Source organism: Somniosus microcephalus, chromosome 9, assembly GCF_052327205.1.
Source record: "Somniosus microcephalus isolate GS21.2 chromosome 9, FLI_Smic_1.0, whole genome shotgun sequence".
In the NCBI taxonomy this organism is placed as follows: domain Eukaryota; kingdom Metazoa; phylum Chordata; class Chondrichthyes; order Squaliformes; family Somniosidae; genus Somniosus; species Somniosus microcephalus.
In genome coordinates this window covers 153,059,129-153,076,298 of record NC_140995.1, presented here as the reverse complement: position 1 = coordinate 153,076,298, position 17,170 = coordinate 153,059,129, and the positions used below count along the sequence as shown (strand labels likewise).

At 44.5% G+C, this 17,170-nt stretch overlaps 1 protein-coding gene across 1 annotated transcript in view; it reads left to right on the top strand.

The window, feature by feature from the left end:
• Window positions 1-16,569, top strand: part of kcnk3a (potassium channel, subfamily K, member 3a) — a 127,512-nt gene extending 110,943 nt beyond the window's left edge. The window contains exon 2 of the mRNA XM_085997403.1: window positions 13,886-16,569. Within this exon, the coding sequence (XP_085853529.1) occupies window positions 13,886-14,730 (845 nt within the window). The 3' untranslated portion in view covers window positions 14,731-16,569. The remainder of the gene's footprint in view (window positions 1-13,885) is intronic.
• The last annotated feature ends 601 nt before the right edge of the window (window positions 16,570-17,170 follow it).

The following is a 17,170-nucleotide window of genomic DNA, read 5'->3' as shown; positions in this document are numbered from 1 at the left end:
AGTGTAGACAATTCATAGCATAGATGCTTAGAAGGAGACAAAGATAGAGTGAGGTGGCAAGACCAAGGGCCCTCCCTGTGTGTTGTCAGTTGTTTTCATAGCATCAGAGTGATAGGGAGTGTGAGGGCTGCATAGTTGAATAGTTAGGTGAATGTGACCATAGAGGGAGAGGAAATGGGTAAGGGTGCATGGATGTCAGTGTCAAGTGGGATGTGGAGGAAGAGATTGCTAAAGCTGAGTGCTGGTGAGGAAAGGTAATGGGAATCAGATTGAGGGTGTTGGGAAATTCATACTCACTTTTCCAGTGCGCTGAAGGTCATGAAATCTCTTCCTGCACTGTATTCAGGTTCTGCGGGTTACCGATAAAGAGTTGACCTCCTCTGCCACTTGCAGCCACACAGCCTTGGTCTGCTGGGGCGGCTTCTTCCTCTCTGATAAAGGGAAGAGCACCACCTTATGAGCTCTTGCTCCCTCCACTAAAGCCTGCAGGGCAACATCGTCAAATCTTGGAGCAGACCTAGGTCTTTCACTGGCCATTCTGCCTCCAGGTCCCTGTAGCAGCAAAGGCCAAAAGGTTGGCAGTCTGCAGAAGAAGCAAGGCTTGTTGCAGACCTTAAATGCAGCAGCAGCAATGATGACGTCATCGGATGCGACTTTCAGACTAGAAAAGCTCATTTGCCATGGGTTCCCATATGCTGGAACTCAATTGGCCAATTAAGTTAAAATCGCATCAATCTTCCACATCGATTTATATTCGTGTGGATAACATGAAATGCGGGTTACACGACCCCAACCCACCCCGGAATTAAAATCCAGCCCTTTGTGTCCTCCTCACAGCTTACTTTCCCACCTAACTTTGTATCATCAGCAAACTTGGCTACATTGCCCTCGTTCCCTTCATCTAAGTCATTAATATAGATTGTAAATAGCTGAGGCCCAAGCACTGATCCTTGCGGCACCCCACTCGTTACAGCCTGCCCACTGAAAAATGACCCGTTTATTCCTACTCTCTGTTTTCTGTCCATTAACCAATTCTTTATTCATGCTAATATATTACCCCCAACACCATGAGCCCCAATTTTGTGTAGCAACATTTTACGTGGCACCTTATCGAATGCCTTTTGGAAATTCAAATATACTGCATCCACTGGTCCCCCTTTATTTACCCTGCTAGTTAAACACTGATTCCCTTTCATAAAACCATGTTGGCTCTGCCTAATCATATTATGATTTTTTTAAGTACCCTGTTACCACTTCCTTTATAATGGATTCCAGCATTTTCCTACTACTGATGTCAGGCTAACTTGCCTGTTGTTCCCTGTTTTCTCTCTCCCTCCTTTCTTGAATAGTGGGGTTACATTTGCCACCTTCCAATCTGCTGAGACTGTTCCTGAATCTAGGGAATTTTGGAAGATCACAACCAATGCATCTGCTATCTCTGCAGCCACCTCTTTCAAAACTACCAGATGTAGGCCATCAGATCCAGGGGATTTGTGGGCTTTTAGTCCCATTAATTTCTCAAGTACCTTTTGTCTACAGATCTTAATTACTCTAAGTTCCTTGTTCTCATGCGCCCCTTGGTTCCCCACTATTTTTGGTATGGTTTTTGTGTCTTCTACTGTGAAGACAGATAGAAAATATTTGTTTAAAGGTACCAGATTTAATTGTATATGAGAAATATCAGAGTTTGGTCATGGTACAGAAATAAAACAACACAAATTTAATTTTTGTTATCTTCATATTGAGTCATGAAATGATAATTTTATTTTTGCTCTATGACTCATTACTCTAACATGCTCCATCTTGTACCAAGATAGCCCATAAATTTAATTTATTGTGTGGGTCAGGGAAATTCTTAAGCTAGCCACTACTCATTTCTCGAGCGGGTTAGGCAACACATTACAATATCTACTGATGAGAATTAAAGCACCGTCTCTGTTTAATATAACTTAGATATTAATTAATTATCTTGCTTTGCAAAATAATTTGTACAAATTGAGTAAACAGGATACTAAGCAAAGAACTGTGGCATTAACAGAAACAGTATATACTTCACAAATGCCACACATGAAGTTCTGCCCTTTCCTGCTTATGGAATGAATTCTACAGCCCATCACTAAGTTTTCACATAAAAACAGAAAATGCTGGAAATACTCAGCAAGTCAGGCAGCATCTGTGGAGAGAGAAACAGAGTTAACGTTTCAGGTCGATGACCCTTCGTCAGAACTGGAAAAAGCTGGAGATGGAACAGGTTTTTAAGCAGGTGCAGGGGCAGGGAACGGGGGGAGGGGAGGAACGAACAAAAGGGAAGGTCTGTGATAGGATGGAAGGCAGGAGAGATTAAGAGACATTAAGAGATGGTGCAAGGCAAAAGGAGATGGTAATGGGACAAGTTAAGAAACAAAAGCTGGCTCTAGATGAAGTGTAAATGGCAGAATGAAAGACAGCTGCCATGTGGGAGAGAGAAAAAAGTAAAAATAAATAATAAATAAAATAAATGAAAAAAAAAGGAATGGGGCCGAGGTTATGGTCTGAAATTGTTGAACTCTATGTTGAGTCCAGAAGGCTGTAAAGTGCCTAATCGAAAGATGAGGTGCTGTTCCTCGAGCTTACGTTGAGCTTCATTGGAACAGTGTAAGAGGCCGAGGACGGAGAGGTCTGAGTGGGAGTGGATCAGTGCTCGGGATCACCCTTACAGACTGAACGGAGGTGTTCCGCAAAACGGTCACCACTGTAAAGGAGACCACATCGTGAGCAGCGATTACAGTATACTAAATTGCAAGAAGTACAAGTAAATCGCTGTTTCATCTGGAAGGAGTGTTTGGGGCCCTGGACAGTGGGAAGGGTGGAGGTAAAATGGCATGTGTTGCATCTCCTGCGCTTGCACGGGAAGGTGCCGGGCAAAGGGGAATTGGGGGTGATAGAGGAGTGAACCAAGGTGTTGTGGAGGGAGCGTTCCCTTTGGAATAATGAAAGGGGAGGTGAGGGGAAGATGTGTGGTGGTGGGATCACGCTGGTGGAAATGGCGGAGGATGATCTGTTGAATGTGGAGGCTGGTGGGGTGGAAGGTGAGGACAAGGGGAACCCTATCGTGGTTCCGGGATGGAGGGGAAGGGGTCAGAGCAGAAGTGCGGGAAATAGTTGAGACCACACCTTGAGTATTGTGTGCAGTTTTGGTCGCCTTTGCTGAGGAAGGATGTTCTTGTCATGGAGGGAGTGCAACGAAGATTCACCAGACTGATACCTGGGATGGCAGGAATGACGTATGAAGAGAGATTGGGTCGATTAGGCTTAAATTCCTTAGAGTTTAGAAGAATGAGAGGGGATCTCATTGAAACTTATAAAATTCTAACAGGACTAGACAGACAAGATGCAGGAAGGATGTTCCCAATGGCGGGGGAGTCCAGAACCAGGGGTTACAGTCTAAGGATAAGGGGTAAGCCATTTAGGACTGAGATGAGGAGGAACCCAGAGAGTGGTGAACCTGTGGAATTCTCTACCACAGAAGGCAATTGAGGTCAACTTATTAAATAAATTCAAGAAGGAGTTAGATATATTTCTTAAGGCTAAAGGGATCAAGGGATATGGGGAGAAAGCAGGGACAGGGTACTGAATTTGGATGATCAGCCATGATATTAAATGGCGGAATAGGCTCGAGGGGCCAAATGGCCTATTCCTGCTCCTATCTTCTATGTTTCTATGTTTCTAGAACGGACACGGTCAAGGGCCATGTTGACCACAGTAGAGGGGAGTCCTCAGTTGAGGAAAAAGGAAGACATATCGGAAGCACTGGTATGAAAGGTGGCATCGTCAGAGCAGATGCAGCGGAGACGGAGAAACTGGGAGAATGGAATAGAGTCCTTACAGGAAGCGGGGTGGGAGGAAGTGTAGTCCAGGTAGCTGTGGGAGTCAGTGGACTTGTAGTGAATGTTTGACAAAAGCCTATCCCCAGAGATGCAGACAGAGAAGTCAAGGAAGGGAAGGGAAGAGTCAGAGATGGACCATGTGAAGGTGAGGGAAGGGTGAAAATTGGAAGCAAAGTTAATGAAATTTTCTAGTTCAGGGCGAGAGCAGGAAACAGCACCAATACAGTCATCAATGTATCAGAAAAAGAGGTGAGGGAGGGGACCTGAGTAGGACTGGAACAAAGAATGTTCCACATATCCCATGAAAAGGCAGGCATAGCTGGGACCCATGCAGGTTCCCATAGCAACACCTTTAATTTGGAGGAAGTGAGTGGAGTCAAAGGAGAAGTTGTTCAATGTGAGAACAAGTTCAGCCATATAAATACTGTGGCTACAAGAGCAGGCCAGAGGCTGGGAATTCTGCGGCAAGTGTCTCACCTCCTGACTCCCCAAAGCCTTTCCACCATCTACAAGGCACAAGTCAGGAGTGTGATGGAATACTCTCCACTTGCCTGGATGAGTGCAGCTCCAACAACACTCAAGAAGCTCGACACCATTCAGGATAAAGCTGCCCGCTTGATTGGCACTCCATCCACCACCTTCAACATTCACTCCCTCCACCACCAGCGCACTGTGGCTGCAGTGTGTACCATCTACAAGATGCACTGCAGCAACTCGCCAAAGTTCCTTCAACAGCACCTTCCAAACCCGCGACCTCTACCACTTAGAAGGACAAGGGCAGCAGACGCATGGGAACATCACCACCTACAAGTTCCCCTCCAAGCCACACACCATCCTGACTTGGACTTGTATCGCCGTTCCTTCACTGTCGCTGGGCCAAAATCCTGGAACACCCTTCCTAACAGCATTGTGGGTGTACCTACACCATATGGACTGCAGCGGTTCAAGAAGGCGGCTCATCACCATCTTCTCAAGGGCAATTAGGGATGGGCACTAAATGCAGGCCTAGCCAGCGATGTCCACATCCCATCAATGAATTTAAAAAAAGGGTGGTGGTGGATGGGGACTGGTTGGGCCTCTGTTCAAGGAAAAAGTGGAGCACCCTCAGGCCATCCTGGTGGGGGATGGAGGTGTAGAGGGATTGGACGTCCATAGTGAAAAGGAGATGGTTGGGGCCAGGAAACTGGAAACTGTTAAAGTGACGGAGGGCATTGGAAGAGTGGCGGATGTAGGTGGGAAGAGACTGGACAAGGGGAGAAAAAATAGAGTTGAGATAGGGAGAGATAAGTTCCATGGGGCAAGAACAGGCTGAAACGATGGGTCTACCAGGGCAGTCCAGTTTGTGGATCTTGGGAAGGAGGTAGAAGCAGGCTGTGTGGGGTTAGGGAATTATGAGGTTGGCAGCCGTGGAGGGAAGATCTCCAGAGGAGATGAGGTCAGTGACGGTCTTGGAAACGGTGGCTTGATGGTCGGTAGTGGGGTCATGGTCCAGGCAGAGGTAGGAGGAGGTGTCAGTGAGTTGATGTTCAGCCTCCGCTAGGTAGAGGTCGGTTCGCCAAACAACAACAGCACCACCCTTGTCAGCAGGTTTAATGACAAGTTTTCACTCTTCAATTTATTAGTTTTTTTTCATAATTTCAATAAACCATAAAAGCTGTTCTTTTCATTTGATGGCATAACAATAGGATATAGATGGAAATAACTATATCTCTGGAGTTTGACTTGGCTCAGAGCACAGGAGTTCTTAGAGAACCTGCAGGCAAACTGTTGACTTCTCAGGTTCACGACTTGATTCCTGGGATGACGGGACTGTCGAATAGAAACATAGAAACATAGAAGATAGGAGCAGGAGTAGGCCATTCAGCCCCTTGAGCCTGCTCCGCTATTTAATGAGATCATGGCTAATCATCCAAATTCAGTACCCTGTCCCTACTTTCTCCCCATATCCCTTGATCCCTTTAGCCTTAAGAAATATATCTAACTCCTTGAATATATTTAATGAATTGGCCTCAACTGCCTTTTGTGGTAGAGAATTCCACAGGTTCACCACCCTCTGGGTGAAGAAATTCCTCCTCATCTCTGTCCTAAATGGCTTATCCCTTTTCTTTAGACTGTGACCTCTGGTTCTGGACTCCCCCGCCATCGGGAACATCCTTCCTGCATCTAGTCTGTCTAGTCCTGTTAGAATTTTATATGTTTCAATGAGATCCCTTCTCATTCTTCTAAACTCCAGTGAATATAAGCCCAATCGACCCAATCTCTCCTCATACGTCATTCCTACCATCCCAGGTGTCAGTCTGGTGAATCTTCGCTGCACTCCCTCCATGGCAAGAACATCCTTCCTCTGATAAGGTGACCAAAACTGCACACAATACTCAAGGTGTGGCCTCACCAAGGCCCTGTACAACTGCAGCAAGACATCCTTGCTCCTGTACTCAAATCCTCTCGCTATGAAGGCCAACATACCATTTGCCTTCTTAACCACCTGCTGCACCTGCATGCTTACCTTCAGCGACTGGTGCACAAGGACACCCAGGTCTCGTTGCACTTCCCCTTCTCCCAATCTATTGCCCTTCAGATAATAATCTGCCTGCCTGTTTTTGCCATCAAAGTTGATAACCTCGCATTTATCCACATTATACTGCATCTGCCATACATCTGCCCAATCACCCAACCTGTGCAAATCATACTGAAGTTTCTCGGCATCCTCCTCACTGCACACGCGCCCACCCAGCTTTGTGTCATCTGCAAACTTGGAGATATTACATCTAGTTCCCTCGTCTAGATCATTTATATATATTGTGAATAGCTGGGGCCCTAGTACCGATCCCTGCAGTGCCCCATTAGTCACTGCCTGTCACTCGGAAAAAGACCCGTTTATTTCAACTCTTTGCTTCCTGTCTGCCAACCAGTTCTCTATCCAAGTCAGTACCTTACCCCCAATCCCATGTGCTTTAACTGTGCACGCTAATCTCTTATGCAGGACCTTATCGAAAGCCTTCTGAAAGTCCAAATACACCACATCCACTGGTTCTCCCTTATCTATTCTACCAGTTGCATCCTCAAAAAATTCCAGTAGATTAGTCAAGTGTGATTTACCTTTTGTAAATCCATGTTGACTTTGTCCGATCCTGTCACTGTTTTCCAAGTGCTCTGCTATTACATCTTTTATAATGGACTCTAGCATTTTCCCCACTACCGATGTCAGGCTTACCGGTCTATAATTCCCCGTTTTCTCTCTACCACCTTTTTTTAATATTGGGGTTATATTAGCTACCCTCCAATCCATGGAAACTGTGCCAGAGTCTATAGAATTTTGGAAGATGACCAGCAATGCATCTACTATTTCTAGGGCCACTTCCTTAAGTACCCTAGGATGTGGATTATCAGGCCATGGGGATTTATTGGCCTTCAATCCCATCAATTTTCCTAACACCATTTCCCTAAAAATACTGATTTCACTCAGTTCCTCCCTCTCATTAGACCCTATGTTCCCCGACATCTCTGGGAGGTTATTTGTGTCCTCCTTTGTAAAGACAGAACCAAAGTATGTATTTAATTGGTCAGCCATTTCTTTGTTCCCCATTATAAATTCCCCTGATTCTGACTGCAAGGGACTTGCACTTGACTTCACCAATCTTTTTCTCTTCACATATCTATAGAAGCTTTTACAGTCAGTTTTATGTTCCCTGCAAGCTTACTCTCATATTCTATTTTCCCCCTCTTAATTAATCCTTTTGTCCTCCTTTGCTGAATCCTAAACTGCTCCCACTTCTCAGGTTTGCTGCTTTTTCTGGCCAATTTCTATGTCCTCTCCTTGGATCTTATGCTATCCCTAATTTCCCTTGTTAGCCACGGTTGCGCCACCTTTTTTGTTTTATTTTTATGGCAGACAGGGATGAACAAATTCTGTCGGTCATCCATGCGATCTTTAAATGTTTGCCATTGCCTATCCATCGTCAACCCTTTAAGTAACGTTCCCCAATCCATCCTAGCCAACTCGCGCCTCATACCATCGTAGTTTCCTTTATTTAAATTCAGGACCCTAGTCTCTGAGGCAACTACTTCACTCTCCATCTTAATGAAGAATTCTATCATATTATGATCACTCCTCCCCAAGAAGCCTCGCACATCAAGATTGCTACTCAATCCTTTCTCATTACATAATACCCAATCTAAGATGGGTTCTCTAGTTGGTTCCTCGACATATTGGTCCAGGAAACCATCCTGTATACGCTCTAGGAATTCCTCCTCCACAGCATTGTTACTAATTTGGTTAGCCCAATCTATATGTAGATTAAAGTCACCCATGATAACTGCTGTGCTCTTATTGCACGCATCTCTAATTTCCTGTTTAATGCCATCCCCAACCTCAGCATTACTGTTTGGGGGTCTGTATACAACTCCCACTAACGTATGAGAAGAGATTGAGTAAACTAGGCCTGTATTCTCTTGAATTCAGAAGAATGAGAGGGGATCTCATTGAAGCATACACAATTATTACAGGGCTTGATAGGGTGGATGCTGGGAGAATGTTTCCCTTGGCTGGGGAGTCTAGAACCAGAGGCCACAGCCTCAGGATAAAGGGTAGGCCATTCAGGACTGAGATGAGAAGAAATTTCTTTACACAGAGGGTGGTGAATCTTTGGAATTCTCTACCCCAGAGGGCTGTGGAGGCTCAGTCATTGGGTATATTCAAAACAGAAGTCGATAGATTTCTGACTAGTAAGGGCATCAAGGGATATGGCGATAGGGCCGGTGAATGGAGTTGAGGCAGAAGATCAGCCATGATCTCATTGAATGGCGGAGCAGGCTCGAAGGGCTGAATGGCCTGCTCCTGCTCCTATTTCTTATGTTCTTATATTCATCCGCTGTACCCCACAGCAATCCTAGCCCATCGAATGATGGTTTATGCTACATTTGAATTTTTGTATGCGAGGGATAGTCACAGGTGAAAACTCCACCTGATGAGAGTTCAACAGGCAAGAGAATGAACAAATAAACTTGCATTTATGTAGCACCTTCTATATCTTCTATTAGCATGTCCCAAAGTGCTTCAGGGACAATTACTTACTTTTGACATGTAGTCACAGCTGTTTTGTAGACACACATATTTGCACACAGCAAGGCCATAGAAACAGCAAATGAGATGAATATAATTTTTTTTGTGATGGTGCTGTTTAAGAAAGGAAGGTTGGTCAGGAACATGGCAGAATTCTTTATTCTCTTTGAATGTTGCCATAGGATTTTTTACATCTACCAAAATAAGCTGACGGGACCTTGATTTAATGTCTCATCAGAAAAACAGCATCGCTGACAGTGCAGCACTGCTTCAATACTGCATTGTAGGGGGGCTTTTTCAGGGGGTCAGTGGGCGCGTTTGGTGGTGGATCGGGTGGGAAAAATTTTTTTTGACAGCAGGTAGGGAACCCCCTGTCAACCTGCTGCCACGCTAGTTTCCCAGATCTCGGGTCTGTCATCGCTGAACAGACCCAACACCAAGCGGCAGGGGAGGCAATTTAGATTATTAAGAGCTTGTTAACGGGCACATAAAAACTATTTTAAGCTCGCCTTTAGATTTTAAGAGTTCGCCCACGGCTTCCCCACTGCTCGGGGATCACGTCAGGTAAGGAGTCGGGAGGTGTGTCAGCATGGGATCATTTCTTAAATTGACAGCTGCAAATGTTCTATAAAAGCTCCCATTTCATAGCTGTTCACTTTCCAAGCTCACAAGCTGTTGCTTACTGCATTTGGAAGACAGATTGAGCTTCATGCAGCTTGCAAGTGTTTGGAGCAAACTCTGTATCCAGTGTCATCTGATTGGAACAACCTCTCTCACCATTAACAGATCGCTTCTGTCATCTCAACTTCACTTGCTATCTATTCCATCAACATTGGTGCCCTTGAAACTATCTCACCTTGGTCCTCAGAATCCCACCATGATCAGCCCCAACACCAGCAGCACCAGGCACACCAGCAGTACCAACAGCACCAACCTTCTCCGCAATCAATTGATGCTGCACAGGACACAGGGCAACAGCACTCAACCACATTGCTGCCTGGGACGCCAGGGATGGCCTCACCATGTCCAGATTTATTTCACTTGATGTTGTACATCCTGGCTGCCACATGATGCACCAGGTTGGCACCACCCCACACGAACACCATAAAGCATTCCTACAATGCCCAAAACATTCCTTTCACACTCACCACCAATGCGGGGCCGATGGGGGTGCGGTGGGGTACCGTTATGTCTCACCATTCACTGCAACTCACTAAGCCACTTGCAAAGGTACACACAAATCTGTCCAAGAACACAGTGTTGAAAATAAAGATTTCAATGTTTGACAGCACATTTACAGAAACTTCACATACACATTGGCTAAAACACCCAAGTGCCTACCCTTGTGTGTTGTTAGTTGGTATGCTTGCAGTAGGATGAGGGTGAGTGTGAGCAGTGGCTAGTGAAATGGGGAAGTGATCATGTAGATAGAGAGGGATGGGTGGAGATGCAAGGTAAGTTGGTGTGAGTAAGGATGTGCAGGAGTAGGGTAGGGAAGGCAGAGTGGTGGGGATGTGATGAGTGGCACAACGGGATGAGATTGAGTGTGGCTTTGTAGTAACGTTTCATGATCTACTGAGATCATTGAAAGGTTTGCACCACTGCAGCCTGGTCCTCCTGACGACATCCCTGCTTGTGCCTTCCTGTGCAATGTGCAACCAGGCTGTGTTGATATCCTGGTGAGGTCTCTTCCGCCCATTGGAAGGGAAGAGAACCTCCCTGCGTGCTGTGACTCCCTCCATAAGCATATGGAGGGAGTCATGGGAGAGCCTTTGAGCAGCCGTGCACCTCTGTGCAGTGCTTGTCAGTGTTTGCAGCACCTCAATGCTGTTGAACACTGACAGCAGAACTGTCAAAATCAATTTGCACATGGTCCCTTTAAGAAAACCGGTTGATGATGCATCATCAAGTGCCATCATCAGACCCACTTCCTTCAATTGGCCAGGAAATGTGCTGGGCGAGCTTAACAAGCTCAATCAGCGTAAGCTCACGTTCGACAGCGGGCTGGAGCCAGCAACGAAGTCGCACCCCACCACCAACCCCGGCCGCACTGGACCCCCCTCGGTAGGCAAAATCGCAGCTGTGATGTCACCTTATTCTCAAGAGTGGTACCAACCAAATGAAGCTGACACAGAAACAGTGTTCAAAGTTTTGTTACAGGTTATCTAGGCAGAGTTTCAGTTTGATAGAGATCAGTGAAGTGTAGGTGCAGCTGTTTTGGTTTTCCTGGCACAAATATAGAGCTCAATCTTAAGCAACCATGACTCTTGCGTTACTGCTCCAGTCATAACTTTACCAACCCCCTTGCAGTAAAGGCCAGCGTGCCATTTGCTTTCCTAATTGCTTGCTGTACCTGCATGCTAACTTTCTGTGTTTCCTTTACGAGAACACCTAAATCTTTCTGAACACCAATGTTTAATAGTTTCTCAACAATTAAAAAATATTTTTTTTCTTCTATTCTCCCTACCAAAGTGAATACCCTCACATTTCCTCACATTATACTCCATCTGCCACCTTATTGCCCACTCACTTAACCTGTCTACATCCTTTTTCAGGCTCATTGTGTCTTCCTCACAGCTTACTTTCCCACCTAGCTTTGTATCGTCAACAAACTTGACTGCATTACACTCGGTCCCTTCATCTGAGTAATTTAGATTGTAGATAGCTGAGGCCCAAGCACTGATCCTTGCCAACTGGAAAATTACCTGTTTATTCCTTCTCTCTGTTTTCTGTCCGTTAACCAATCCTCTATCCATGCTAACATATTACTTCATGAGCCCTTATCTTGCATAGCAACCTTTTATGTGGCACCTTATCGAATGCCTTTTGGAAATCCAAATATACAACATCCACTGGTTCCCCATTATCTACCCTGCTAGTTACATCCTCAAAATGGCTAATAAATTTGTTAAACACGATTTTCCTTCCATAAAACCATGTTGCCTCTGTCTAATCATACTATGATTTTCTAAGTGCCCCGTTACCACTTCCTTAGTAATGCATTCCAGCATTTTCCCGACAACTGATGTCAGGCTAACTGGCCTGTAGTTCCCTGTTTTCCCTCTCCCTCCTTTCTTGAATAGCAGGGTTACATTTGCTACTTTCTAATCCACTGGGACCATTCTAGAATCTAGGGAATTTTGGAAGATCACAACCAATGCATCCACTATCTCTGCAGCCACCTCTTTTAGAACCCTAGGATGTAGGCCATAAGGTCCAGGGGATTTGTTGGCTTTTAGTCCCATTAATTTCTCAAGTACTTTTTCCCTACTGATATTAGTTACTTTTAAGTTCCTCACTCTTATTTGCCCCTTCGTTCCCAACTATTTTTGGTATGCTTTTTGTGTTTTCTACTGTGAAGACAGATACAAAATATTTGTTTAAAGTCTCTGCCATTTCCTTATTAACCATTATAATATCACCTGTCTCAGCCTCTAAGGTACCAATATTTACTTTTGCTACTCATTTCCTTTTTACATACTTGTAGAAGCTCTTACAATCTGTTTTTATATTTTTGCTAGTTTACTCTCATTCTATTTTCTCTCTTATCAATTTTTTGGTCATCCTTTGCCGGTTTATAAAGCTCTTCCCAATCCTCAGGCTTACTACTATTCTTTGCAACAATATAAGCCTCTTCCTTTAATCTAACACTATTCTTAGTTCTTTAGTTAACCACAGATGGATCACTTTTCCTGTGGAGTTTTTATTTATCAATGGAATGCATATTCATTCAGAATTTTGGAATATTTCTTTAAATGTTTGCCACTGCTTATCTACTGTTATACCTTTTAATCTAATTTCCCAATCTGCCTTAGCTAACTTGCCCCTCATACCTATGTAATTGGGTTTATTTACGTTTAAGACACTCATTTCCGACTGAAGTATTTCTCTCTCAAACTCAATGTGAAATCTTATCATATTATGATCACTCTTCCCCAGAGAATCCTTTACTATGAGATTACTAATTAACCCTGTCTCATTACACAATACAAGATCTAAAATAGCCTGTTCCCTGGTTGGTTCCATGATGTATTGTTCTAGTAAACTCTCAAATGCATTCCATGAACTTATCCTCCAGACTACCTTTGCCAATTTGATTTGCCCTGTATATATGAAGATTAAAGTCCCCCATGATTATTTTATTACCTTTGTTACAAGCTCCTGTTATTTGTTGATTTATACTCTGTCTAACAGTATAGCTACTGTTTGGGGGCCTGTAAACTACTCCCACCAGATTTTCTACCCCATGTTATTTCTTATCTCCACCCATACTGATTCTACTTCCTGATCCTCCAAGCCAGGATCCTTTCTCACAACTGATGCACATACCCACTACCCTGACAGAACAAAAGATTTTACTAATCTCTAACCTTACTCAAGGCTTGTGAGTTTTGCACTTGTGCCTTTTAGTCCTATGGTCATGATATAATTTTAATAGCTTTGCTTATTTCATCCTTACATTATTGACCTGCATCATGCCACTCTTCAGTATTGTCTCCAGTGGAAATATGTTTAGTCACTTTAGCCTTTTTTCATAACTTAACTATTGTGGTAATATCTTTCAAACTGCTTTTAAATATGGCATTTTCTGCAATCATGAAGTAAAGTGAATAAAATTCAAATATTTTAAACTTTCCATTGATTTTATTAAATAATCCAAGTGCAAATTCTAGCAGTTAGTATCTATTCAATCTGGTGTATTTGCTTCTGTTTGCTATTTCTAGCAAGAAGTTTACATGTATAAAAGTGGGTTTTTCCTGTTTTGTACTCACAGCAAATTTTTCAATGACAGTGAGAAAATATGTCTCATTTAATATTCTTGTAAAACTGCTTTGCAGCAATCACGTTATCAGGTACCTCAATGCTAAGTTTCAGACTAATGTAGTAAAATTAGTTATTATTGGTATTGAATCCTATATGATAACAAATGGATGATGATGTACATTTTTCTTTGCAGGGTATGGCCATGCTGCTCCGAGCACTGATGGAGGGAAGATTTTCTGTATGTTTTATGCCCTGCTTGGGATTCCACTCACCCTGGTCATGTTTCAGAGCATGGGAGAGAGAATCAATACATTTGTCAAATATCTCCTACACAGAATCAAGAAGTGCCTTAGGATGAAACGAACAGAGGTCTCCATGGCAAACATGGTCATCATTGGCTTTTTCTCCTGCATTAGCACCCTATGTATTGGGGCTGCTGCATTCTCATATTACGAGGATTGGACTTTTTTCCATGCATATTATTATTGCTTCATCACACTCACCACCATTGGTTTCGGGGACTACGTGGCTCTGCAGAAACATGATGCTCTTCAAAAGAACCCTCACTATGTGGCATTTAGCTTTGTCTACATTTTGACAGGCCTGACAGTAATTGGAGCTTTCCTCAACCTGGTAGTTCTGAGGTTCATGACGATGAATGCAGAGGATGAAAAACGTGATGCAGAACAGAAAGCCTTGCTTATAAGAAATGGACAAACTACCATCCGCACAACAGAAACCTCTGGCAACTTCCGGAACATGTACGCAGAGGTTCTTCATTTTCACTCCATGTGTTCATGTCTCTGGTATAAGAGTCGCGAGAAGTTGCATTATTCAATTCCTATGATCATCCCCAGAGACATATCGACGTCCGACACTTGCATCGAACAGAGTGATGCATCTCCAAATAGGCTTCCTGAGACCTTTTCGAATGGGTGCGTATGTAATCTGCACAGGTCTACTATTAGCTCTGTGTCTACAGGACTTCACAGCTTGTCTGCCCTCAGAGGACTAATGAAAAGAAGAAGTTCTGTGTAATAAGAATTCAACAGATTAATTCAGATATTAATGGATGTGATGTACATAATTAACTGTATTTAGAAGTTAGTAAGTCAATTGGACCATATTCATTTTGTTTAATATATTACCAGGCGAAAATCACTTGGTGTTTATTCAAAAATGCGGCATCGAAACCTATCAGTTATGGTGTTTGCTTTGGGCTTCATACTAACAAGTTTGAGAAAGAATGCAAACAAATCGCCTAACACACTTGCAAATACAGGGATGGAAACAATTCTTAAAAAGAGCATCTGTCTGTGGAAGTGGTACTAGAAAACTACAGCTTGCCTGATTAAATACCACCTGGGATAAACATTAGACAGTCAACTACACTTAACAACTACCCTGACTGAATGAATCACCACCTATAGTGTACAGATTTAAAAGTCTCAAATTGCTTGCAATGTTACTTAATGGTAATTCTGCTCGCATATAATGAGCAGTGTTGTTATGCAGTTCAGGATATTCAAATCTGTCAAAGCCGAAGCTGGTGTCAAAATGTTTGCTTTTATGTCGCGTTTATTTCCAACATCAGATTTCTGATGGATCGCCTTGGAGGACAAGACTTGATTTCTGATTGGTCCCCTTGGAGGACGAGACACACCCAGCAGTTTCTCCAGAATGTGTAATTAGATCCTGCCTGCCTAAGTAATCAATTACTTTGCAAAGTGTAATTCGAGCCATTCTGACTGCTAGGCTCCAGACAGAACAGAGCTCACATAGAACAGACAGGACTCACCCTCGCAGATTAAGACCTTCTCCCACCCCCCTAAACAAGTTCCTGCACCCACCCCCAACAAATTCCTAACCTTTCTCGCATCCCAGAGTTTCTGACCTTTTCCCTCCCCAACAAGTTCCTGACCTTCCCCCCCAAGTTCCTGACCTTCACCCGCCCCCCACAGAGTTCCTGACCTCCTCCCCCACCCAAGTTTCTGACCTCCTCCCCCTGCCCAAGTTCCTCCTGGCCCCCCCACCCGCACCGGTTCCTGACCCCCCCACCCCCCGCCACAGATGGGGCATTGTGTGTGGGTCACAGATTGTTAAACATAGAAACATAGGAGATAGGAGCAGGAGTAGGCCATTCGGCCCCTCAAGCCTGCTCCGCCATTCAATGCGATCATGGCTGATCATCCAAATTCAGTACCCGGTCCCTGCTTTCTCCCCATATCCCCTGATCCCTTTAGCCTTAAGAAATATATCCAACTCCTTCTTGAATACATTTAATGTATTGGCCTCTACTGCCTTCTGTGGTAGAGAATTCCACAGGTTCACCACTCTCTGGGTGAAGAAATTCCTCCTCATCTCAGTCCTAAATGGCTTACCCCTTATCCTTAGACTGTGACCCCTGGTTCTGGACTCCCCCGCCATCGGGAACATCCTTCCTGCATCTAGTCTGTCCAGTCCTGTCAGATTTTATAAGTTTCAATTAGATCCCCTCTCATTCTTCTAAACTCCAGCGAATACAAGCCCAATTGACCCAATCTCTCCTCATACGTCATTCCTGCCATCCCAGGTATCAGCCTGGTGAATCTTCGCTGACCTCCTTCCATGGCAAGAACATCCTTCCTCAGATAAGGTGACCAAAACTGCACACAATACTCAAGATGTGGTCTCACCAAGGCCCTGTACAACTGCAGCAAGACATCCTTGTTCCTGTACTCAAACCCTCTCGCTACGAAGGCCAACATACCATTTGCCTTCTTAACCGCCTGCTGCACCTGCATGCTTACCTTCAGCAACTGGTGCACAAGGACACCCAGGCCTCATTGCACTTCCCCTTCTCCCAATCTATTGCCATTCAGATAATAATCTGCCTTCCTGTTTTTGCCACCAAAGTGGATAACCTCACATTTATCCACATTATACTGCATCTGCCATGCTTCTGCCCAATCACAGGTTTATTGGGTATGAAGTGAATAGTGACAGTGTCATGACTTCTGGATTTCGTCCAGTCCAATGATGTCACTTGCCACACACACATGGAGCTTTCCGAGAAATCAACCAGGGGGTAGAGAGGGAGAACGTGGTGCAGGTGTAAAGGGGGTTGGAAGAACGTGATCCGTCTTACCATCTGGATCACATTCCCGCTTTCATTCCCCCCACTTTAGACCTGGATCACGTTCTTCCCCCATCGCCACCATGCTCTCCATGCTCTTTATCCACCACCAGTTCCTGACCTCCTCTCCTCTCTCCTCCGATTCCCTCTCCCCCTCCCCTCTGATTTCCCCTCTCTCTCCCCTATCGATCCTCTCTCTTCCCTCGGCCATCAATGGATCTACTGACCCAGTGACCTTCTCCCATGAAGTGGAGGAAAGCGTGGCCCACGCTGCCGGCCGCAACTACTGGGTGCTGCGCGTGCGCAGCTTCGGTAAACAGCACGCAGGCACAGGAGGGTGTGGTGCGCATGCGTGACCCAGGG